Consider the following 27,787-nt stretch of genomic DNA (forward strand, 5'->3'; position numbering starts at 1 on the left):
TGCCGATAAATTGTATGAATTGGCGATTTGTCCTCCAAATAGTGTAAACGTCTGCGGAAATTTCTGTTAAGAAACTTTATCCCGAGTGATATATGATAATGAATATGTACAATTCGATATACCGCCTGTTCACGTCATTTATTGACCAGTTATCGTGTAGATAGTATATATGCAGTTCAAACCATTTTCGTATTAACTCTCCTCTAGTATCCCATAATGCAGTTTGTTTTGATCGCATTTGTATAGTTTTGTCAGCGTGTGATTTGTTGTCAAGGGAGAATGTGACGTAACGATACAGCCTTTTCACAAGTTGTCCTTTCTTTTAACTGATGACGACCATTTTGCAACCGGACGTGGCCCCTTCTGCCCTTACAGCTGTTACCATCAGCAATACGCTTCACTATCTAAGTCACATGTCTGGTGGTACATTCATGTAGCGTCCAGACAAACCCTAGTGTGTAGCACAAGCTTTGATTTAAAACGTTTACCTTAATGATGGCGAAGAGTTGAAATAACAATAATAAGTGTTTAAAAAATCACGAAAAAATACCAACATGGCAACATAATCTTAATCCAAACTAAAATTCCACAAAGTAGGGAAAATATGAACAAAAAAAAGATTTACATGGAGACTCCTGAAAAGTACAAGGAGAATAAGACCAGGTGTTCTGGAAGAGTAAGCGACTTCTGCTTCATCGACGACACCCGCCATGTAAACCTTGGTCAATCCAAGTAAATAGTGTCAATTTCTCAAATGAGAACAAGATATACAACAACAGGACCAACAAGCAAACTAACGAGCATTAAGCGCGTGCAGCTTCATATCACACATAAAAGAGGAATATTTCTCAATGAGATCACTATGACGACCATAGGAGTCAACGATCATTGTATCTGGCTAACAATTAAACAGCTTTTCATTTGAAACAGAATCGATATAGTGTGCTATTTTAAGTACTTTTAATATACACAGCAGAAGCGCTGAATTAGGTTAGAATGAGAAACAGATCTAAATAACTCGATAACACAATGTACAATTTTTGTTTGTGAAATTAATGATATACATTAAAACAATAAATTTAGAAAATGAAATGATCGTGTTTCTTTCTTTCTTTCTTTCTTTCTTGTTTGTTTGTTTGTTTAGTTTTTATTTCTTTTTTTTTTGTCTTTTGTTTGTTTATTTGTTTTGTTTTGTTTTTTTTTGTTTTTTGTTTTTGTTTTTTGTTTTTTGTTTGTTTTTTTATTAAAGGTTATTATTTGTCATCAAACATTAATTAAACATTTCAAAATACATATGATCTTTGTTTCAGTGGGGCTAAAGTATGTTGTATTTCCTTAATAAGATAGAAATACTTTATTTTGGAAAATAATAATGATGTGAACACCACTGGAAAACTCAGTATATAGCTATTACCAAATATTTCAATAATTTGAACCAAGTCATCTAGAAAATCTTTTTATAGTACAGTTTAGCGTTACTCTTTTTTATAAAAGAATTTATAAATAAATTTCGTTTCGTTTTAATAAATGTTATTTTTGTGTTGTGATATGATATTTTGAGAAGTTAGATAGGTAGGACTATGGATGACAAACTAAGCTACATCTTGTATGCCATGTAACACGCACCGCAGATCAGTTCCGCGTTCGGTATGCACTATGTATGAATCAATGATATAATGTGGTTACGTTAAACTGATCGTTTTGCTTGGGGAGGTTAATTTGAATATATCAGTACTTCCTGTTACGTCATCAACCGCGCTCGGCCGCTGGAAGGATCAGTACACGGCTACGATCGCTCTTTCATGAGATAAACCTAGGAAACCAGTTAATTCTAAAACATACCAGCAACAGACACTACCGTACCTTGAGGTAGTAAGTCCTACCTACGGATGCTGCGAATTGGTCGCAAATTTGAATAAAGGTTTGCCGTAACCTAAATGTCACGTTTTTATTCATTCGTTTGGCGATTCGATTCAAAAGATACACAGTCTAGTCTACTTTCTTTTGAAATGATCAAATTTGTGAAATTCACTACATTTATTTAATCAAGGGTCCAGAATATCTCTATAATCTATTTTTTTTTTTTGTTTTTTCTTTTGCACGATATTATAAATACTTTTAGGAGTAAAGAATATTGTTAGAGAATAATCATTTCTATATTTATTCAACTGTGGTTGCAAACAAAAACAAAACAAACAAAAAAACAAACAAAAAAACAAAAAAAAAACAAAAACAAAAATTCGTTAAGATCGTCTTTAATTCAAATGCATTTATTTTCCCTATACATCTATTTCTAGATTCTAAATCTGTACTGAAAGGTGTTACTTTCTCCTGTTTCTATTGTATAATCTTCATTAACAACGACCGGATGGATTGAAGGAATTTTGATAAATGTTACATTTTGGAAGAATGTGTGGAGCATTCTTCAAACTAGCTAAAATGGATAAATCAATACTTTTATCAGCGGGATTCTGACACATAAACAGTTCTCCGATAAATTAATTGAATTTCATTGACCATATTGCACAATGTTGCACGATTTGATTTGTAAAAAAATCTATGTAAGGCAGATTATAAACTTTTTTAATTTATGTTTTGTTTGTTTTTGCTTTTGTTTTGTTTTCGTTTTTTTTTATCTATTCATTTTTTTTTTGTAAAATTGAATAAGGCATTTAATCAGTCGATGGTTTGGACATTAATTAATTGAAAATGCACATTCATCCTAATTGAGAAATACGAGTCAACGCTGTAGCTTACGAAAATCATAAATGTTCATCCATAGGATTTATTCTACAAGGTTTCCGGAATTCCTGGCAGTGTTCAAGTATCCACTTGGTAGTAACTTGAAAAACAAAACGTGAAAGTATGTAAACATAGGAGATCTAACTTACTAATTTTAAAGATTTACAGCTTAGAACACTTAAATCAAACTGATCTGTTATTTAGATTTGACGGTCAGCAGTTATTTCACTTTCAATGGTTGTACGATCAAATCAAAATAATCAGAATATCCGACGTGGTTACTGAACATTGACTAAATATAAAAATATTAAAATGATATTGTCCTGAAGAACATCGAAAAAAGTATAAAGAAATTGTTGCTTTTATTCCAACACAAGCTGTTATTATTGTGATAGTTAAGGTTCTAGCTAACATACAAAAATAATTTCAATGTTTGCAGGTCTAATGCAATAGCCAGATCATATCGTGACTGTCAAACTCCACAAAACAGAGTTCTGTATTGGGTTTCACTAAAGTCAAGAATCAGCTGTTCGTTCACAACATTACTATTTGTTTTTTTTTTTTTTTTTTTCATTCTATTTTATTTATTTATTCATTTTTGATAACTTACTCCATTTGGAACCGAGAAGGACAGGACAGGACCCATGCAGTGACCGATCATCACGCTCTCCACTTGGTAGAAGGTTATACCAGAAAACAGCAGTCCCCTGAAATTACAATAGATATGATACTTAAATATGTAATACAAAGAATTCGACTTTTTTTAACCTGATGATAGATAAAACAAAAATAAGTAGAACATATTGAAGTTGTTGTTTGTAGTGTATGATACTGTCAGAAATGATAGCAAATAAAACATGGACAGAAACTTTAAAGTGTGAAATATTATTTCTTGATTTGCTTAAAAGTTCCTGACTGGTAATATTGTCTGTTTTTATACTTTCGTATGTGTTCAGGTCTGCGTAAGAGTACTCACTTTTATTGGGAGTATCCTCAGATTCAGTCTGGGTAAGAGTACTCACTTTTATTGGGAGTATCCTCAGATTGGAAAGAGTACTCACTTTTATTGGGAGTATCCTCAGATTGGAAAGAGTACTCAATTTTATTGGGAGTATCATCAGGTTCAGTCTGGGTAAGAGTACTCACTTTTTTTTGGGAGAATCATCAGGTTCAGTCTGGGTAAGAGTACTCACTTTTATTGGGAGTATCCTCAGATTGGAAAGAGTACTCACTTTTATTGGGAGTTTCCTCAGATTCAGTCTGGATAAGAGTACTCACTTTTATTGGGAGTATCATCAGATTGGAAAGAGTACTCACTTTTATTGGGAGTTTCCTCAGATTCAGTCTGGATAAGAGTACTCACTTTTATTGGGAGTATCATCAGATTCAGTCTGGGTAAGAGTACTCACTTTTATTGGGAGTATCATCAGATTGGAAAGAGTACTCACTTTTATTGGGAGTTTCCTCAGATTCAGTCTGGATAAGAGTACTCACTTTTATTGGGAGTATCATCAGATTGGAAAGAGTACTCACTTTTATTGGGAGTTTCCTCAGATTCAGTCTGGATAAGAGTACTCACTTTTATTGGGAGTATCATCAGATTGGAAATCACTTTTATTGGGAGGTTCAGATTCAGTGGGTAAGAGCACTCACTTTTATTGGGAGTTCCTCAGATTGGAAAGAGGAGATTCAGTCTGGATAAGAGTACTCACTTTTATTGGGAGTATCATCAGATTCAGTCTGGGTAAGAGTACTCACTTTTATTGGGAGAATCATCAGGTTCAGTCTGGGTAAGAGTACTCACTTTTATTGGGAGAATCATCAGGTTCAGTCTGGGTAAGAGTACTCACTTTTATTGGGAGAATCATCAGGTTCAGTCTGGGTAAGAACTCACTTTTATTGGGAGAATCATCAGGTTCAGTCTGGGTAAGAGTACTCACTTTTATTGGGAGAATCATCAGGTTCAGTCTGGGTAAGAGTACTCACTTTTATTGGGAGAATCATCAGATTCAGTCTGGGTAAGAGTACTCACTTTTATTGGGAGAATCATCAGGTTCAGTCTGGGTAAGAGTACTCACTTTTATTGTGAGAATCATCAGGTTCAGTCTGGGTAAGAGTACTCACTTTTATTGGGAGAATCATCAGGTTCAGTCTGGGTAAGAGTACTCACTTTTATTGGGAGAATCATCAGGTTCAGTCTGGGTAAGAGTACTCACTTTTATTGGGAGAATAATCAGATTCAGTCTGGGTAAGAGTACTCACTTTTATTGGAATTATCCTCAGATTCAGTCTGGGTAAGAGTACTCACTTTTATTGGGAGAATCATCAGGTTCAGTCTGGGTAAGAGTACTCACTTTTATTGGGAGTATTATCAGGTTCAGTCTGGGTTAGAGTACTCACTTTTATTGGGAGTATCCTCAGATTCAATCTGGGAAAGACAGTGGCGCCACCTGCCTGTACATCGCTTAACTAAAGTTGTAAACAAAACATGTATTTGAGCATCAGAACCAGCTTATTTTCTTTGTTAAGGAAATCGAATACAAATACAATATAATATCAAAGGATAGAAGTAGTTTGATAATCTTGAAGAAATGTCCGTATGTTATAACTGTATGAAGAAAATTGACAGAACAATTTGATTAAGATGATGTCTTGGTGAAACGTCTTCTGTAAAAGTCTAAATGTGTACAAAGAACAGCTAACAATGTAAAACAGACTTTGAGCAAATATTTCCAAAAAATATGGGAAAGTTGAAAATTATTAAACTAATAACATAATACTTACATAAAACATCCAGGTAGCTATTCTGTCTCCAAGTCCGTAATCACGATCAATATTTTTCTTGTTTTCTAACTGTAAGATATGACAATAAAAATTGAACATACGAGCTATATCATCACAAAACGGACATATGTACATTTATTCCATAAATACCTAATATCAGCGGCTGTACGAGAAACAATAAGATATGCGTTCTCGACAAGAAAGAACATATCAATATTCAGAAGTGATAAGTCATGAAAGTCAAAAGAGCCAGACGCTCACCATTAATCCAATAAATTTATTTTCACAAAAGTAATTTCACCACATGTTATTTACACTCAGAGAGGGTCTCAATCGTATCTCTTTAAACAAGCAATGTACATATCATTGTTGGTGACTTCTGCTTTTAATGAAAAAAGTGGAGATTTTTTTGGCGTTTGGACAAAGTTGACTCTGGTAACATTGAATATAAGCCAAGGTCATTTTTTATAAACTGTGTCAGGTCGTTTCGAGCCTACTATAATTAATCATGTATTCTCAGTAAACCATAAACACAAACGAATCAGCAAGATATAATTTGAGTCAGTAAGATAAAGTCGATGCGTTTGCTTGATTTAACACATTTGACCTTGTGCCCTGCGACCTTGAACATAGGTCAAGGATATATCATTTGGAAAACTATGTTTGTCTTAATTCAAGGAATCGAGCAATCAGATATCATGACGAAAACGTTAGTCATTAGAAATCAAGAAAACACAGACTTGTCAACCTAATAAAAGTCTATACTCATATTCAATAAAACAAGAACAAAAATACTTGACACAAAAGATCATAAACATTTGTGTCTGTAATATACGTCTGCCTGATCTTATTCTCCTTGTACGAGTTCAGAAGTCTCCTTGAAAATTGTTTTTCATGTTTCGACATAGTTTTATCAAATGTGAATATGATTACGTTTTATCATCACTATTTTGACATTTGTTTCGATCAGTTCTGATTCTGCTCTATCTGATCTCATTGGTGACTGCTGAGCGAGATGTTTCTTCCAGATATCTCTACATCCATTTTGATCTAATAGTTTTAAAGCATCTGCCTAGATATGAAGACTTTATTTAACCATGTTTGGATATTTCTTGTATGGTATAGATATATACTCACGTCTAGTGCATCAAAATGCCATAGATAATGTCCGCCAAGTCCGTAGTTCACTACCTGGTGGAATACATACAAATCTATTCTATATGTAGGTTGATACAACAACCCCCCCCCCCCCCCCCCCGCGCACAAACACACACATTTACATACATACATAAATATGACATTGTCAGACTACAACAAAATGTATGCCTGAGAGATGGGAGGAGTTATTCATTTAAGGTGTAAAACTGATTCTCATTTTGCAGGGAGATTAAGAAAAAAAGTACTATCTAACTCGAAATAAACCGGTTTTGACACTGTCGCAAATACTCCAACTTGAGAAATAACATATATGGCATTAATTACACACAAGAGTATATGATACGAAGGTTTTTCTCCTTAATGTCAATATCAAAATACACCTGAATTGATTAAAGTTAGGTTGATGAATTTACCAAAAACAAAATCGAACGAAACAAAAAACAAAACAACAGATCAAACACGAAAAAATGAAAAAGAGAAAAAATTAAGATTCGGTCGGTATTTCACTTTCTCAATTAATGAGATTTTACATTTATATCTGTCGATGTCATGGTTGACCCTATTGCACAAACCATAATCTTAAAATAGATCACAGCGCAAAATAGTGTAAGCGATCTTTTTGCATTGATGTGGTTTGACGATGCAATAAAAGTAGAAATATCAAACACTATATAGGTCTTACCTCGAAGTTGTCTGACTTGACTGAATCCAGACCTGTCAAGAGTGTAATTCTCCTGTCTAGTTTTACTGCAATTTCTTCTGAAGGATCTATCCCTGCTCTGATTCAAAAGGGTACACAATAGTCCTTGCAATACTTCAATGTGGCGTATTTGTAATGCAGTCTAGCGTCGTATGATCACGATATTAATTGTTTTGTCAATTTTTTAGTTACATCTCCTTCACAATAAAATGAAACATTTCCATTCAGTGTTAGCTTCATTTAAGATTGTCAATTAAATGGTTGGAGAAGTGTTAAACAATTATTTAATTAATCACCCTTGTTTAAATGTCAGTTCGGATTACTTCTTGGCCTGCGACAATAATCTGAGCCAAGTCACTCCAAAAAGGTCATTTTTGTCAGTAAAAACCTCATCTTTGATATCTATAAAAGATAGTCGATGCAACACTTCGCTAGATTGATGTTAGTGTTAAAAGTTAAAGATTATAATGGCAAGGTTGTACAATATTCATCAGGTGAATGCAAATAACGACAGTAAAATGCTTCTTTCTCGAGTTAGTTTATGAATTGATGAGTTTGTATATTGAGCTTGCAATATTTTCCAAGTTGAAAGCATACTTACGATTCTCCAGTCCTGGTTTTGTAAGTAGGGACAGATTTACCATTGCGTGCGACAACATTAGCTGGCTTCATCTACACAAGTTATGAAAGTAACAAGACAATATTATTTGAATTATCGCTATATTGGATAAAACACTCAATTTTTCTCGCTAATTGCAAATATAAGATAAATTTCCTTCGATAAGCAATCAGATTCGATAAGATCAGATTTACTACAGTAAATATCTTATCACAACGCTGATGGCGTCACGTGCAATCTGATTCCTTATCTTATATGTGGTTGTTTTGAGTCTGAACCCAAAAACAGGTTCAATGAAGTTTGCCATGTCAGCAGAGCCAAGGTTGCTAAAGAAGCGGCTTTTCCAAAGGATATTTATTAACTTGGCCTGCTAAAGATAATGTCAGTGATTGATATAACATGAGCATTTTATCACGATTTCATCTTTTGTGTCATATGTGTCATGAAAAATCACGATGGAATCTATCTAAATATCGAATTATCATTATCCACTTGTCTTAAAGAAACTGAGTCTCATTTGATCGGTTAACAGCTGAACAGCTGATCGGTGTGTCACATATTTGGAATCATATGTGACTTGAATGCAATATCGGTTATATCATAGATCCACTAAGATAGTCCATTCGTTGAGAACGTTGATCTACGTAACCTCAAATGAATATTCGAGATGCGGGGTTTAACACGTCCTTTCTGTGAGAGTGATCGTGACCTGTCTTTTCTGACGTGGTTGTGTTCTTCGGCAAGACACTCTACCCTGACTGCACTGGATGCAATGTGACGGGCCTCCCGCCTTATGTTCAGTGAGGTAGTCACAAGCAACTACAAGGAGAAACTCAAAGTTTAATTCAAGAAATAAATTTACCAAAACTGCAATACTAACTTGATACTTGCTTATATTTATAAGCTGTGAAATTTCGTGGTCTGATACCACGTCATGGAACCTGGACACACGTGGCACGTAGTTTAGGACTTCCTCTTTCGCAATGTAGTAGGGAATCTCTGTTACTTTGTTGTAACAATGAAGGACCGGCGCAGACTTTATTTCCTGAAAGAATGATGATGTTTAGTTAAAAGAAACGGGTAAATATCGATGTCGTAGCCAATGGTGAGTAAATATTATGCCTGATCAATAAAAACTAGGTTTATATACGTAAATAAATACAAAATTGATCAAGTACACACGCATGGCATAGAGATTGACATGTAGTTCAACGAGTACAGATTGACTGAAGAGCGAGGAAGCACTGCATGCAGTATAGGAACTGTGCTAGTCCTGTTACTATTATTATCACTACAGGCTAACCGGTAATTAGTATTTATTTATAAGCGTATCTAAATTGTCTTACTCCCAGTGTTAATTGAAGAATCAGACAAAATAGCCGAGTTGTAGCCAAAGTATTTGCAAAATATCAGTACTGTTTTGCTTTTTAAAATCAAATTGAAATGTGTTATCAATCATCAAAATATATATCCTCACGCCAATTTCGAGGGTCATGTAAATAAGTCGCAAAGACTTGAGTATTGTGTATAATTGCATTCTTGCTGTATTGTGCATCAATGAACAAGACGAATCTTGCATCAATCATATAAGAAATATCAAAATATCCATTTTAAGTGATAAGTAGTATATCCTGGTATTATTGATATTGATCAAACTCAACTCATAATCAATAATTTTAATTAAATGAAACGTTAATCTAACGTTTGTGAAAGGGAGATAACTGCAGACAGCTTGGTTTGGAACACAATGGCCTATATTTCGGCAGGTAAATATAATACAATATCTCAAGGTAGTCAGATCGTCTACTTCAGTCAAAAAGTACTAAGATCAGTTCATATATTGTGACTACGGTCATTGATATGAAAATTAGTATTATCATATTAATACAAGGTTATTGCAACCTAACCGGTCCTGTGAGCCTGTAACACATGATACAGTGGCATGAGAGAAGCATTTTAAAAGAGCAAACTTACATAAAAAGAATATTAAAAGAGAGAAACAAAAGAAAAATGGATATAAAGTGTCCCTGCTGAGTTTCGAAGTATTAAGTCGTAACCAGTCACCTCGTCCAGCAAGCTATTTCATTGTTCGCCATTTATATTTGAAGTATACCTTTATTTTTGCGATAACCTAACATTGTCATTGATTCAAGTCCAATCATCCATCAGGGTAATATTACATATTTATATAAGTTATATGAATTTAAAACACCTCTCATCAACAAACATTTGTTGCCGATTAACTATTCTATATATATATATGAATTTCGAGTTTTTTAGTATTTTTCAAAGTCCTTAAAGATAGCAAACATGCAGTTTGGCAAAATCATATTATGTGTACATGAGTAACAAAATGTGGCTTATATCAACAAAACAGAAAGGTGGGTAAACAAATGAAGAAAAAATCGACATGTCAACAAAATCTTAAATCACATCCAAATTCGACGAATCTAAGACATGCCTTGAGCAAAAAGTACAAGGAGAATCAGACTAGCAGTTCCGGAAAAGAAAACCTTTTTCTGTTTCATCGCAATGTAATCCCTGGTCAATCAAGGAAAGTAGCATCGCGTTCCCAAATATGTTGATTCAAGATATAACACCAAAAAGAACCGCAGGCATCCCAGAAATGTATTCCAGTGTAATTTACTATCTACAGTTCTTTAAAGAACGCACTGCTGAGATGATATAGGATAGGTCACTTTTACACATTCCATTATATCATCAATAAGATTTACGGCCATGCATTGTGATATCATAGTCTATTACCCATGACATAGGAGGTTTAAAATGTTCATAGACAGGAAGGCAAATACTACAATATACATATGTGGTATTTACTAATGGTATCCCGAGATAAAATTGCACTTTGGTATATTCCTCTTGGCAAAGCTATTTGGTATATCACGTAATTATATAAAAAGGTTTAAAATACCGATTTTAAAACAACTTAACTAAATGATAACTTTGTAGGAATGCAGTGCAATAATTATCCGTATGGTGACAGGTTGCATAGAAAACAGAAACCACTAAAGTTACAAGAACTAAAAAAATAATGTCATACCTGTGAGGTTTCCTGACAAAGATTTCTGTAGACTTTCTCTAGGTTTTCTTGGAAAGCACTCTCATACGGTTCGGCATTAACATATTTCTCGGCCGCCTGTCTGACAATCCTTATAATGCCTTTCATTGGTCGGGTACCTGTGTCAAAAGGTTTACCAAGAAATTTCTAGCTAATAAAATTCCTAAATTTGTCAGAAAATGTTTGTTCTTAAAAAATGGATACACATATGTATAACATGACAATTCGAAACAGACTTCAATTTTTCACTGGTTTTAATTAACTGAAGGGCTACTTTTTGTATGTTATTGCAAAGAAAAAGATTGTACAAAAGCGACAAACAAGTGAATTTCACCTTTTAGTACGAATTTAGATTCAGATACAGTCAAGCCAAGCAAAGAATTAAAATGCATCATACAGGTGGTTCGTCCTTCTAGGACTAGTCAATGACGCGAAGGGCCAATTTTTTAAGCAAAGGAGACGACTTAGGAAATCCAAAGTGATCGAAAAAAAGGTCATAATTTAGACTGCAAGATGCAGCAGCCAAATAATACTACGTATAGCGTAATCACCTCGGCGGTCTGAAGAATAAATGTAAATCTATTAAGTTAGCACAAATCAAATATCTTGGAATAACGGAAAGGTCGAAGAACGCAGCTTCACTTGTCATATGACAACATTCTGATTTATATCTTACAGTCATGGTTCCTTATGTATTTTCCTACTATTTCTTCATTTCATAGGAACATTTTTCATTCTGTAAAAATTATGGCATAACATATACGGCGCGTTCGAATTGAAAATTAAGGTATGAAGTTATCAAGGTACTTACTTGTCTGCTGTAGATTGGTCAATATATCCAGTGCTTTCTGGGACTTTTTTACCTTATTTTTTAAAACAGGAAAAATAAATAATGACTTATAAAAGTCCTAATTTTAACATATAGTCACTGAAACTTAGAAAAAATATGGAAATATAAATATAAGACTTCTGGAAATGGAAGAAAAAGGCAACGGGCCCCGGAAGGGTAGGCGTTTTCTGTACCGTTGATTGCATATGCCATGTACATACATATTGCTTATTCCACGTAAGGCAATCAATGTCCTCTTTCAATTGAAATCAGTGTCAACAACAACAGAAACACCAGGTACAATAACGTGTACGATCAATATTAATATCCCCAAGGAAATAGAATTTGTCAAGATAAGGTTAATGTTAAGACCGTAAAATTTTCTATAATTATCATCAATCTGCATAATTATGTCGTTATATACATTTTGTTTTATTTTAGCCCAATTTTCGCAGGACTCTATTTGCAATTTGAATACAATTGTTTACTTACCATATGGTAGGCCATAGCTAGATCGTAAAGTAGAGACTCTTTATCGGAAATCTCCTCCGTCTCCAGTAACTTTTCGATCCACGTGATTTTTGGCTCTTTCTCCAGATGTAATGCTATACTGATGGCATCTGCAGGCGTTAACGGGGTTGTGCTAACGTTTAAAATGGTCCCTGACATCAGAGTTTTATAGTCAATGGCGTAGGTTTCATAAAGTCTTGCTAAGCCTTTCTCAGCAATCATGATATCATTGCTACTCGTCCAAACGCCTTGTCTATCTATTGTCTGATTCCAGGATGAATAGAATTCTGAAAGATGAAGAGTAAACCATTGGCAAAGAGAAAAGGAGGGATTTGTTTATTTATGTTTAATAATAATGTCTTTTCGATAGAATTTGGTGCTGGTTATTTACATCTGCTAAAACACTGAATGATGTTTTTGACACGACTTTCTTTACATAAGTGTCTTAGCAGTTGTGAAATTTATTTTGGATATTATTCCGTTACCAGGGAATGCAATCATAGTTACGAGTGTAGGAATATTGTATAAAGACACCCAAGTGAATAGTGCCTTTTAATAATTTAGAGTAAGATACAATTGACAAAAACAATGTATCAAACTGCATCATACAGCTGTTTCATCCTTCCAGGTCTCGTTAGAGATACAAAGGGCCTAAATTTTGAAGCCTAAGAGGCGACTGAGGAAAATCTGATTCCAGGATAAATAGAATTCTAAATTTTCTAGAATTTTAGAATAAGCATGAGAAAAGGAAAGAACTGTGTACGTTCATCGATATGTTTATTTGATATGATATGGTCATTTGATCCTGTCAGGCACAGTAAATGATGTTTTTCACATGTCTCCCCTAACATCATTGCCTTAGCATTTGTGAGATCTATAGAAGACATAATTTAACGTCCAAATCCGATGAACGGTAATACGGTAATATAACTAATATAACGCATTTATAGTAACGTATGTTAAGAAATGTTATAATTGCACAAAATCTAGCCCTTCAAAAAACTGTCTTAATTTTGAGAAAAGAAGACATTTTACTTCATTGTTAGAACAAGAAAATGGTGGCATGCATAACCGTAGATACTTCAGTTGTACTAACCGATGTGTGTTACGTGGTCGACAACAATTTTCAATGATCGTACAGCATTATACATCAACATTTTAACACTGTGCCCAAGATGAAATCAACACAAAAGCCATAATTCTCCAGATAGCTTCCAAGATTAAATTGACCTAAGAATGATTCGTAAACTGATATGCGGAATCCGACCAACAAAGTGGATACAGAATATTTTCATTTGCAGCTCTTTTGAAAGTTAGTTCCGCTCTTTACATCAAAGTAGCATTTAAGCAGCATGCAATGTCTGTTACTTTGGTCTGTCGAGTCTCTAGGTACATAAGATGATTCAAAATATGTGTTCTTTATGTTCTACAAAATCAATATCAGTTAAAACAGAGCTGTACGATTAAATGGGCAGGAAACTGATGCAAGGCCATATTTAATTAAATGTATAATAATAACGAAAACATAGAAAGTCTGATAACAAACAATTGAGTTGATACTTTTTATCAAAATACACCATTCACCTCCAATATCATTATCTATATGTTCATCCGAACATAAACTAAGATGTTATATTTTCATGGCAATTCTGTTCGTCCTACGAATAAAAGTGGAACATTTTTGATACTATATGTTATGAAAGGAACAGATGCGTGCATACGAGAAGAGTACAATAAACAATAACATAAATGTAGAATACAATATAGTATAATAAAAAAACATCGAAAATAGAAATAATTATACATCTAAACGACCTTCTTTAACAAATAAATGTGAAAAAATAATCATCGAAAAATAAAGAGAAGATAGTTTTAGGAATTTAGAAATATATTCATGTGTATCCCTTACAAGTAACTGCGGCAAGGCTGGGAAGCTTAGATGATTTTTACTGATGTTTGACGGATGAACGAATACCACCAGAAATAATAAAAACACGACAGTGTGAGAATGACAGCTAATATTGAGTATAAAGCATAGTGTGATGAAATGATAAACACAAACTAATGTGTGTGAGGAGTCTTGGATAGCAAAGGTCAATTGTTAAACCAAGCGTAGCTGAGTCAACTACAATAGTACAATACATTGCCTCCATCTTGTTGCCCCCCACAACCCCACCCTCCCCTATAATCTGATTAGTAACCTGTTACACTATTTTTGACCTTAGTTTACAAAGGAGTATAGCAGAACCGAAAAAGTGCTCGAATCCTTACGCACAGTACGTACGTCAGCACTAGTACACTTTACACTGATCACTTCCTTGATGAAGGTGACTGTGTAGTCATCAAAACGTCACACTCAGATATTCTACAGGTTGTGTTATAAGACGTTTTATCCTATTTCAGTAGACCATGTACACAACAAGTTCACTACTGAGTAACACGTATCAGTTCCTGTGTATTATGTATTAGGTACATTGCATGTTATATATTTTACACGTGCCTATTTGTTCATTTAAATAATCTATGATTCTTTTACATTTCTACAAACAACTTAAGGAAAACTAATATGTTTCATGGAAAGTGATATAATAAAGGTCAGATGTCAACTTTTCATGTATGTAAAACGTATACTCACCGAATCATATGAATAAAATATTATAAGACGATATTTCAATACTTAAGATTGTCATTTCACACGTTAGAAGAACTCACCCTGTGCTGCAATGGTAGGTACACACGTATTGCAGTTGATTTTCTGCTGGACCGTTAACCAGTCTTTTGCTGTCCTCTTGACCAGGTGGTAGGCATTGATGGGATGACCAATCCATTCAGCTATGTCTTTAACGTTGGATCTCTCTTCTCTAACATGTATAAGGAAGCTTAACAACGAACAAAAAGAGTATTAGTACAATTATTATTTAATTGCTAGAGAAATTTGAATGCATGAAATAGTTTACATATGATGTATTTGTGATATACATAAGTCAACAAACTGTTGGTTGTCACAAACAAGCCTGTATCAGATAAGACGGTTGTGTATAAGCATTTTTGAATTTGTATCCTTCCGCAAGTACATATATTGTTGCACATCTATTCACATTATGGTAAGTAATATGTGGATATCTCGTCTAGATATACAACACACATTTTACGTCAGCGTATGCCCCAAATGTGATTTCGTCTCCTGTTTTGTGGAATACATTCCATTCAGCTGTCGAAGTTGTTCCCACCTCACGGAGTGCCCTTGGCTGAACCGTCCTGGCAGAGCTAACTGTTTTCAGTATATCCCACACAAGCACTATTGAAGTTTGGTCCGGCGAGTCGGTTGGCCGTATTTTTTTAGATACTGTACAGTAACTCTGGTTGTATGTGGCCACGTATTATTATTTAAAATGATGAGGTCAGATGCGATAGCCATAGGTCTGACATAAGCATCAAGGATTTCATCACACTAAATTCAGGGTGTAAATATACTATTCTGGAAGATCTAGGTTCATTTTCCCATCACGACTAATGACTACTCACGCAATAATTGAAATCCAGCCGTATCGCTTGTCTGCCTGAACCCTCTCCACAGGTTGTCTCTATACCCTAAAGCGTCTCAGGTGACAGAATCTGGACTCGTCAGTAAGAGGAATCGGTGCCCATTCCTGAGTTCAAGCGCTATCAACTTGGCTCCCAGCTGACAGTGTCTTATATGGTTACAGGAACTCGTATGCCAGCATCATCAAGACGGCTCCTAAATGCCTATGTGGCTATCCAGAAGATTTAGGAGTTGTTTCGTAAACCTGTTGCAGTCTTCAACCTATAACCTCATGTCAGTACGAGTAAAATGGTCTTGACGGTGCGTTGATAGTAACTGAACAGCTTCAATTGTGATGCTTGCGATATTCCTCTTCATTTTGAAAATTAATCCACATTGTAAGACACCGTGCACGCTGACTCCGTTTGCAGCATTCTGATGTCCCTATAGATTTCACAATCATTAAAATGTTTTCTCAAAATCAAACCTTTTCCCTAACGTAGTTTACCTTTGAAAAGTTGTGTACACGAAGGAAAAATGTTTATGGTTGACTGAACACACCAACAAAGAACGATTTGGAAGGCTAACGTTTTTGGCAAATCCAGACCGGAAGGTAGATATATTCATTTGAACTGTTTTAAAAAAATATATTTTTGATTCTTAACAAGCTACAAGAAGTATATTTTCATTTATTATTTACATGTATAATTAAATGTTAAATGTTTATTTAACTCGACACCACGGATTCATAACACCTACTGTCGTTCACAAAATGCGATGCTGATCTATACAGTAACATTGTTAGAGACAAGCACAAGCGCCTGAATATGTCCATATCTTAATTTAATGTCGATATGACTGATTCCAATGCTTTCGTCAGCGTTAAACCAAAACTTCACACTGATTGTATCACTGCTATTGGCAAGATTTCAAATGAAAGCGCGTGGTATGTCAGAACCAATAGGAACACGTGTTTCTAGTCAGATGATGAACTCCATTAACCCCAGTATCTAAATGTTAATTGAAATTAATTTTCCCTATTGGCTAAATGATGCTATGACACTATTTATCAAATGTAGGAATTAAGGTAAAGTAATTGACTATACCTTAGCACAGATTCATCTACATGCGATTGGTTGCTGAGAGTTATCGTGACGTATCGGTCAAGCACCTGCAAAAGGTGCCTTTCTTTTTCACAAACAATGGCTAGTTTGTACCCAGAAGTGGACACCTCAGCTCCTACAATGGTCCAAAGGAAAATCACACTGCACCAGATAAGCCCCATGTCTGGTTTTCAGTGGACACGTGATTCTTAATTTGTTGACGTCCGCATTATACATCTTTAAACTGTCACCCCGAGCAAGTTGTAATTTTGCGGTTATAAGTTCAACTCAACTTATGTATATCCTTATTTACCGCTGGTATACTAATAAACCATGGGAAATACTGTTTCGGTTCGGATTTCTGGCTTAATATCCATCTGTACTTATATACAAAGATGTTAATTCCTTCGGTACAAAATTATGATTAGGGTAGAGTCATGCAGTAAAACAAACTGCGGTGATGTTAGGGGCCTCGATGTTGCAGCCTAGAAGGCGACTGATCAACACCCAAAGTGATTTAAATAAAAGTCAGAATTTAGATGGGGTGGTGCACCAGCTCCATATTTCAATCATATTCATACCTTTCATATATCTGATAATTCAAGTTCTGAACCATGCCTAGCAGGTTACGTCAAACCTTGGAAACCAAAAGTCCACCAGCAGTGTTAACCAACTGCAATATAGGAAATTGCACAAAAAACAATGAAGTATCCTTTGATACAAATTTAGAGTTATGCTGCATATAGAACGAACACAACAGTGGATAAAGGGTGAGGTAGTGGTGAACAAGGAATCAAATATCAAAGCATGGAATTAACATTAGATCATCAACGTACAGTCGGGCGTTGACGAGGTATCCGACAGAAGATTCGGCGAAAAACTTTGGAACTAATCTCGAGCACATGAGGCGGGATTCGGGCCTTTGTAAATACCGCATGGTCTTGTCTAAGGGAAGCAAAGGAAAGGCAAATGTTACATATATTTTTCTGACTTTCCCATCTTCTCTACGTTTGTCATAGTGATCGATCGAATGCTGTGAGGCTCGGCACTAAGTTAGAGTTTCATCTTTGAAACCATTTACACTGTTAGATTCTAGGTATGATTTATGAGTTTTGCACTAATATCTAACCTCTAGAGTTTTCTTCAAAACTAAACTTGCCAGTGAAACACTAAGATTTGATTCATTTAAAGAAACATATCGCTCTTATCTACTACTACCTCTTGTTTGAAACAATAGCATCATGACACAGAGCATATTTGTTTTATTCTGTAGAGGATCTAGTACCTGAGTAATGGGGCTTGAAACCACCGTTAACATTTTCCTTAAAAGCTTGCGACATCGCTTTGTTGGGAAAGAAGTATAAATAACTAACAAGGGCTATTTCATTGATAGCAACAACAAATAAACGCAGATGTTTTTGTTTTGCTGCAATGAATCTCTAGCCTTTGACATACCAGTTGTCAGGCATGTCCTAACTCCCCATCAACCACTACCAAGGCCCGATCTGGCTGACGTCCTATACGAAGACGGAATTGCACGTCATGATTTCTTTATTCCATTCCCTGACCTCTACCATGTCTTTGTATGAACATGGCAGTGTAGACGATGAAAGCATCGATTCCAGCTCCTATCAACTCAATTTAGTTCTTGACTCATTTCATCTTTAACTAAAAAAAAAACAATTAACAAGGGTCAAGGTCTAGGTGTTGAACAACTCCTTGTTTGTTTCCAGAAAGATGCCTAAATCAGTATATGCAGACTCCTATAACTTGGCCCTAGTCTCGTGAGACAAGTACGCTCACCTCTTAACATCGGGGATCACATTAATACCTGTAGATTGAGGTAAACTGGCAGTAGAAACTTCTGCCAGGTCAAAGTTGACTCCACTTGGTCCTCATGGGCTCCTTCTCGACCTCGTCCATTGCCTGTCCCCAGGCTTGTCCTCTAGGTGTTGCTCCTCTTCTTACTGTCACCGCATATGGACTGTTAGACCTCCTTCTCCTGGCAGACATGACGGCTGATTTCTTCAAATGCAAGGTGGATACATTAGGGCATTACCATACGCGTGCATATGTAGTCATGGCAACTGCGTAGGAAACAACAATACACTGTACATTTAATCGGCTTAATAAGAGTAGATCTGTTATCTTCTGGTCACTGTTAAATTATTAATATTATTATTTCATTATTATTATTATTATCACAAGCTAACTGATGATAAGTATTCATATCTTACTGTATTTAAAATGTCACTCTGTCCTAATACTGTAGTCCTGTGACAAATGATACAGTAGTCATGGTGAAACAAAAAAAAATCAAATCTGTGAGATAGGAAACAATATTGATAATTGAATATATATTTCGGCAAGTAAACCTTGTACAATACCTCGCGTAGTCAGACCATCGAATTGAGTCAAAATGTTGTCAAAACAATTGTTATATAATCGCTATTTGCTTTAACGTAAAAGTATTATAAGGTAATCTTATAAATATATTTTTTGTGTTCTTAAGGAAAAAGTAGTCGATAAGTCATTCAGAATTCGTTGAGCAGAATTTTTAATGGGATTCTATAGTATATAGTTCGGCAAGTAAACCTTGTACAATACCTCGCGTAGTCAGACCATCGAATTGAGTCAAAATGTTGTCAAAACAATTGTTATATAATCGCTTCGGTCTTTAACATAAAAGTATTATAAGTATTCTTATATTAATATATTTTTTGTGTTCAACATGACAAAAGAAAACCCAATAGGTGACTTCAGGTGCACGACAAAAGATGTTGGGTCTGCATAAAACCAAAAATATCATTGGAAGGGAGGCAACTCCAATTTAAACTACAACAATAGGCGACACTCTCCAAAAATAAATTATACGGTTTTTTACATTCTGGAAGAGCCTCCTGAAATCATAATCATCTGATTGATTGATTGATCGACTGATTGATCGATTGATCGATCGATCGATTGATTGATTGATTGATTGATTGATTGATTAATAAATTGATATACAACCACTTATAATAAAAATGATAAGGATGTAAGATGTTGATATTCGAAACAAAGTTCTCATTGCTGAAAACCTATACTTAAAAAACCGTATAATTTAATTTTTGGAGAGCAATTCTTTATGTCCTGATCTGATAGACAGGGTAATATCTTTAAACCACTAGAAATCAACTTTTACTTTTATACGCCCGACGAATTGTATTTTTATTGCACACAAGAGACAAAAATGCATTGCATTGTACCTTTAAATACAAATTTTGATGATATCTCAAATGAGAACAAGGTATACATCATACATCCGCCATGTAAACTTTGGTCGTCAGTGATGTCACGTTCTCAAAAGGGTATACATCGACGACACTCGCCATGTAAAGGAATATGTAATGTCACGTTCTAATAAGATTCTATGTAGCGTATATTACATCGACGACACCCGCCATGTAAACTTTGGTCAATCCAAGTATGTAATGTCACGTTCTCAAATGAGAACAATGTATACATCGACGACACCCGCCATGTAAACTTTGGTCAATCCAAGTATGTAATGTCACGTTCTCAAATGAGAACAATGTATACATCGACGACACCCGCCATGTAAACTTTGGTCAATTCAAGTATGTAATGCCGCGCTCTGAATGAGAACAAGGTATACATCAACAGAGCCAACAGGCAAACTAACGAACATCAAATAGTCATCAAGCTTCATGTCACGAACAGAAATAGAATATTTCTCAATGAGATCATCATGGTGACCATATGGGGAAGTTATGTTATTTGAATCCCGCTTTTATATGGAAATCGCACCAGTATGTCTACTTGAATGGTTTTAATGAATATATGAGGGCTGATTGATAAGTTGTGAGCCTTGTATTTAAGAAGTTAAGCAGGGATATCCCTTCTCAGGTCTCCTATGACCTGACTATTTAAGGCTGTGTACCTGATGACTGATAACCATTTAGTATGAGCAAATGGAGCCCTTAATCCTTTACTCCATTTAGTATGAGCAAAGTGAGTCTTTAATCCATTAAAGCGTTTTACATGAGCAAAAAGAGCCTTTAATCCATTAAACCAGTAAATATAAGCAAAGGGAGCTGTATACCTGTAAATAGGAAGAGAATTACAGTATAATGCTGATTAAGCACGGTCTGTATAATTTTCTGACGCTAATCCTAGCATCTTAGTCCTACCCACGTGACGCCCTCTCCTCGGAAATGTGGTATGATACAGTGTATGTGACGGTCATTATCAGCAGCGTTATTGTGCTGCTGATGCTGGCTTCCCTTTGATGCCTAGTAACCAGATATCATACACACACTGGTTCTCTTCACTGGCTGTTGACATCGATGCTTTTCCAATACAACGTTCTCTTTTTTCAGTGTCACACGTATACACAGCAACACAGTGAACATAACGCTACTGACACAATATCTATGAACAAACGACAACCACGCCCTCCTCACAAAGTCAGAGTCATGTGACAACGATAATTTTCATCAAAATCTCTGCCAGTGGAAAATATTACCAGGCTTTCACTTGAAATCGGGTCTACCCTTTTACATCGATGCCAAATATCAGTACCAGTTGACTACGCCTGTTTTCGAAACGTTGGTAGCAGTCGACAACACCGTTGTCCAAAACCTCGATGTCACAACACTAGGCCCTTCCAACCAGATGTTTCCATAAATTCAGGACCGGAACGAGGCAGATACACCAACAAAAGCTAAGGTAATCTCAATATTGTTGAATAAGAGAGTTCGTACTCCTAAGCTATCCTGTCAAAACGATCGCATTGACGTTATAACCAATCCCTCCGTTATCCTCCCGATCGAAAATCAGAAAAGAGTATGCTTAGCAGTAATGTCCATTCGTCCATGCGCTGTCAACCGTCCGTATTAGTATCATTTCTTTACTTACTTTTTACAGAGGAACTAAATTACCAAAACAACAAATTTCTTTTTTTACTATTTTTTTTTTTTTTTGGGGGGGGGGGGGGGGGGGGGTCCAAGTTATGCCTTTCTACAGCAATTCCCTGACGTGTATATTTTCATTCAATGAATGGACGGTAAGGGACATATTCTTGTTAAAGCAGTCAGGATAATTTCATTGTCAGTTGCGTACGCGAGCTATAAAAGAATCTGCTTTAAAATGACGATACATACTTACAAGGGTTCATTTGACATTTTTGTTATAAACTGGGCGAATGGAAAAACACAACAACGGTAGATACGTTAGCTAGTTACCGTGGTGATAATAGTTTTGTTTTTTTTAACTTGTGAATTTAATTTAAACAAACAATCATGACAACGATTCCTATTGAAAGTCGCACACATAACACATATTTGATATGTATACTTATTATGTATGCCATTTTCAGTTCCGTAAGATCTGTCCTCCAGATCGCAAATCTACAATTCTAATTATTTGATATAGCCACGTCAGTTGTTATTGTAACTTAATCACGTGCGTTCGCTGTTGTCATGAAAACAGGGATCAGAGTTACTATAAATGTCACTGAGTACATAATCGAATCTCGGCTTAGGAAATGATTGTCTGTTTTGTTGCTTGCATGGGACTTCGTGCAAACGAAGTGAAAATGCTCCTTTTCTTTTACTTTAATCATTTTTTTTCAATATCCCTACATTTGAATTCACTGTCAGCTGACCCTGAAATACAATGAAACGTCACTTTTGTGTAATGTATAAAAATTACGAAATTTATCTAATAATGGGGCTGCTGCAACTCCCCGTCTGGATTTCGACTATTCTTGTGATCTTTTTGGATTTTCCTTAGTCTTCTCCTAGGCTTCAAAATTTAGGCCCTTAGCATCACTGACGAGTCCTTGAAGGACGAAACAGTTGTATGATGTAGCATCACTGACGAGTCCTAGAAGGACGAAACAGTTGTATGATGTAGCATCACTGACGAGTTCTAGAAGGACGAAACAGTTGTATGATGTAGCATCACTGACGAGTTCTAGAAGGACGAAACAGCTATATAATGTAGTATAATTCATTGTTTGGCTCTACTGTATCTAACTCTAGATTATGGAAAAGTGCTATTCACTTGTGTGTCTTTTGTACAATCAGACGGAACAGCTGGTAGTTACATATAGGTTCATTTGTCACTAAGCAACGCATAATTAGTTGATATACTTAATTCCATAAATAGAATCTCATAATTACCAGAAAACTCAGATCTACACAAAACGTTATCGTACTACTGTCAAGGTCATCGATACAAGGGGTAAAGAGCAGGGTTGCCAATTAGATCAGTTGGATTGCACATAGGTAGCTCCAACCAGGACATAATTGCAACAGAAAATATTTCTTATTTATCAATTTGATGTCGATATCCTACAAGAACAAAACTCTACAGAAATCAAACTTTAGGAAAAATGTTATTTTGGCCTGTAATTTTGGAAAACGAACCAATTTTCTAGTGTGCTACCTTAATATTTCGTCAGACATTGTATGAAAAATCTAACAAATATAAAGACCGGTTTTACAGGTAAAAAAAATTAAATGTGTGAAAGAAAAATCTCTAGAAATTGAAAGATACATGTATTATAATATGATATATTTATGCTTAGAAAGTATTCATACCGATTCTGGTAAATTTTATATTCTGGACTAACAATGCAGCACACATGAATATGTTCCCGCGTATGACTGTAAAGCAGTATGGTACAGTCAAAACACGCGACGATTTGTGATGTCTTGGGCAGGTCTTATAATATTTAGAAAATTGCCATATTCTGTGCTATCCATGAGTTAGATATTACACTTTAAAGTTTGTTCAAATAATAATTATGATAATTTCCTGTAACCAATGAACGGAAAAAAATATATATTTATATATATTTCCCGAAAATATAGATTTTTTTTACTGTAACAATATGTATTCCAAATTATGAGAAACGAAAATTCATTTTCTCTTTTAAGTTTGGCCTGGTTAAACGTAAATTATGCGGCCAAATACTTCATTTGGTTTTTCAATAAGGGAGTCTGGACATACGTGTATACTTCTATCGAACTGTATCGCAAATCACACACTCATTCCTATCACATTATATATGACAATATTTTTCAATGGATTTTTCATTAGTACATTTAAATCTATCGTTTGTATGGTGACAATCTCAGATCTCGTTTGCTTCACAGCTTTAACAACAAGGGACGGCCATTAACTCAGTTTTCTCAGCAGATGTTTAGCTAAACTTATGAGCTTATATCGTGTCTTTGTGTCCGTCAGTCCGTCCGTCGTCCGTCCTTCCGTCCGTCATGTTTGTTAGGTTCCAACATTGAACTCAGACATATTTTGCGAAAAAAATTACTTCTGTTCATTTACACTCTTCTGATGAACACGAACGATGTAGAATCATGCTCTTTAACTTACAGGTTCCTTTAAAAATATTTTGCCATATCCAAAATCACAGGGTTCGAACTCGTAAACACGCATTACGACTTCAATTGATTAACCAAAAGGCGTAGAATCAGTCATGATGTTTGGTTGATTGGTTCTAGGAATGAATCCCAACAAGTTTGAGAAAAAGAATTGTTTCGACATATATCTCTAAGAATCAGTCATATTGGTGACGTCACAGATAAATAAAAAATTGTCGCAGTAATAACATCTTCAACATAAGTTCCGTGTCCCGATTGGATGCAAAAACAGGAATTTCCTTTAAGTATTCCAATTTTTTCCATAGAATACTTATCATACGCATCAATATGTGCCAATAAGAGTAGGAGAAAGTGTTTCATAAGTGTTCAATTAAAAAAAAAAGATGAATATCAAAGCAACTTTCCGTGTAGAATCTGGTGTGTGGGTTTATGTAGTGACCAGGGTCAGATGTAGGTGATGGTGACATGGTATCGATTCTAGTCTTAAGTCATAAATTGCTGCACAGCAAAATCATTATAAGGAACAGTGTAGTTGACAATGTATGCCACGAGGTTTATGTACAGTTCACCATTCAGCAGATTAAAGAAAGTCACTATCGCTCATTTACATATCCTCAAGTACTCCATGTGGAGATTTTATTTAGCGTCATAAATCTAAATTGGCGTTGTGAAGGGTAATTATCGCCAATATATAGATACAAGATAACCCTAAATACAGGTAGATCTAAATAAAGATACACGCGACTGACTCAGACCACTGACTAGGGTTGGTAGTGGTGTGCATATACCGGCTCAAGACATCCGGTCAGGTTTCTATGGTGATGGAAAGATAAACACCCGGGGCTCGTAGTCATCATACATCCGGTATCGCCGTTTCACCTCCCGAACCCAGCAGCATAAGGAGAACTTCCTTGTTCAGATAATATTAAGGTTTTAGATAAGACATTGTGTACCATCCGCATAGCTACCCAGGTAAATGACTTGTGTCCCTGCTTTGCAGTGCGTAAGTACATAAATGGTTTGCATGTTTCCAGGTTTAAATGACTGCCTGTTAAATACAGTTACTAATCGCTAGCATTATAGTCTTGTCTGTTGCTAACACTGATAGTAAAATATGTTTCTTAGATGTCGTTTTCTTACGTTTACCTCTCAATGACTGACATTGTTTCACTTGTCGTTTACTGATATTGTTTACCTGTCACTGATTGATATTTTTACTTATCGTTTACCTACGTTTACCTGTTGATGACAGATATAATTTTACTATAGTTTACCTATGTCGTTTTACTCTCGTTTACCTGTATAGTTTTACTATAGTTTACCTGTATAGTTTTACTATAGTTTACCTGTATCGTTTTACTCTCGTTTACCTGTATAGTTTTACTATAGTTTACCTATGTCGTCTTACTCTCGTTTACCTGTATAGTTTTACTATAGTTTACCTATGTCGTCTTACTCTCGTTTACCTGTATAGTTTTACTATAGTTTACCTATGTCGTTTTACTCTCGTTTACCTGTAAAGTTTTACTATAGTTTACCTATGTCGTCTTACTCTCGTTTACCTGTATAGTTTTACTATAGTTTACCTATGTCGTCTTACTCTCGTTTACCTGTATAGTTTTACTATAGTTTACCTATGTCGTCTTACTCTCGTTTACCTGTATAGTTTTACTATAGTTTACCTATGTCGTCTTACTCTCGTTTACCTGTATAGTTTTACTATAGTTTACCTATGTCGTTTTACTCTCGTTTACCTGTATAGTTTTACTATAGTTTACCTATGTCGTCTTACTCTCGTTTACCTGTATAGTTTTACTATAGTTTACCTGTATAGTTTTACTATAGTTTACCTGTATTTTTCGTAGTTTACCTGTATCGTTTTACCTGTATAGTTTTACTATAGTTTACCTATGTCGTCTTACTCTCGTTTACCTGTATAGTTTTACTATAGTTTACCTATGTCGTCTTACTCTCGTTTACCTGTATAGTTTTACTATAGTTTACCTATGTCGTTTTACTCTCGTTTACCTGTATAGTTTTACTATAGTTTACCTGTATCGTTTTACTCACGTTTACCTGTATACCTTTACTATAGTTAACCTGTATCGTTTTACTCACGTTTTCCTGTACAGTTTTACTATAGTTTACCTGTATCGTTTTACTCACGTTTACCTGTATACTTTTACTATAGTTAACCTGTATCGTTTTACTCACGTTTTCCTGTACAGTTTTACTATAGTTTACCTGTATCGTTTTACTCTCGTTTACCTGTATAGTTTTACTATAGTTTACATGTATCGTTTACTCTCTCGTTTACCTGTATAGTTTTACTATAGTTTACCTGTATCGTTTACTCTCTCGTTACATGTGTAAAATTTGACACTGACCACAACCACAACTACACGAAACATCAGCATCATTAGGGACCAGAGAACAAGGTGTGATGCGTGTGACGCGCTCTCAGGTAGCAGCTATAATAATGGAATACCGAGTCAGGATGGTTCAGATATTGTCTCTGATATTTTGCTATCTTTGTGCATGTCTCATGATTATTTAATCTACCTTACACTGTATACCAAACCCCTGTTAGTAATCATTTTTATGCGCTTATTTATACCTATGAACAGTAATTGTTGGTAAACACCTTACACACGAGACTGTAATTGAATATTTCAACTCATGGAGACTTGTACATTTATATAATTACGACTGGTTATCTAAATATGGAACCTTTGGATCAGCAACATTACTGTACATATATTGAAATAACTTTAAAAATACAAAAAAAAAAAAAAAAAACAACAAAAACAAAACAAAAAAACCCAGCAACATCGAATGAAACAAGCATACTTTCATTTCTGAATTTCATGAAATGAGATTGCTCGCTAATGCTTAAATCGATGTGATGTCGGAACATTTCTAAAAATACATTTCACATGACATTGTGAATTCAACTTTTATATATTTTAATTGTACCATCAAAGCGTGCATTATACTTTGAAATTTTCTCTGATTTCAATCGTAACCATAAATTATTAAAACTATTAAAAACCATTAAAATCGATCGACGTATGACTAATACAAGCATGACTTTGTTCGTTGTGTTGATGATTCCGTTTGTTTACTTAATCAGAACTATTGTTGTGCTATCGTACAAATCCTTAAATATATATTCACCGAAAAATTATTAAAAAAAAGAATTTTCATTTTTCTACCACTCGACAAACCATTCATAACAATGAGATTTTATTGAAACATTTTTTTTCCCGAAACTTGGTTAACGTCGCTGTGCAGTGTTGGTGGAAACGAAACGAATATTGTACGTTGAGAG

At 35.1% G+C, this 27,787-nt stretch overlaps 1 protein-coding gene across 1 annotated transcript; it reads right to left on the bottom strand.

Annotated features, from left to right (window-relative positions):
• Window positions 1-2,762: 2,762 nt before the first annotated feature.
• Window positions 2,763-19,060, bottom strand: LOC132553438 (prolyl 4-hydroxylase subunit alpha-1-like). The gene is made up of 14 exons (XM_060217685.1): window positions 18,931-19,060; window positions 17,051-17,183; window positions 15,134-15,300; window positions 12,404-12,708; window positions 11,894-11,945; window positions 11,065-11,201; window positions 8,727-8,822; window positions 7,986-8,056; window positions 7,367-7,463; window positions 6,660-6,717; window positions 5,527-5,591; window positions 5,143-5,211; window positions 3,353-3,449; window positions 2,763-2,842 (listed from the first exon to the last, which is right to left on the bottom strand). The coding sequence occupies exons 1-14, from the start codon at window positions 19,058-19,060 to the stop codon at window positions 2,763-2,765; spliced, it is 1,557 nt and encodes a 518-aa protein (XP_060073668.1).
• Window positions 19,061-27,787: the final 8,727 nt, after the last annotated feature.

The sequence above is a fragment of the Ylistrum balloti genome, unplaced genomic scaffold (assembly GCF_031769215.1).
Source record: "Ylistrum balloti isolate Yb309-2 unplaced genomic scaffold, AGI_CSIRO_Ybal_v1 Utg369636, whole genome shotgun sequence".
Lineage (NCBI taxonomy): Eukaryota > Metazoa > Mollusca > Bivalvia > Pectinida > Pectinidae > Ylistrum > Ylistrum balloti.

Excerpts from the sequence above, each read along its gene's own strand:
- LOC132553438 (XM_060217685.1), bottom strand. The coding sequence starts at position 19,060 with ATGTCTGCCAGGAGAAGGAGGTCTAACAGTCCATATGCGGTGACAGTA. Across the intron at positions 17,184-18,930 it reads GCCCATGAGGACCAAGTGGA|GAGCTGAGGTGTCCACTTCT; the intron begins GTCAACTTTGAC and ends GGACCATTGTAG. Across the intron at positions 12,709-15,133 it reads ACCTACCATTGCAGCACAGG|AATTCTATTCATCCTGGAAT; the intron begins GTGAGTTCTTCT and ends TTCATCTTTCAG.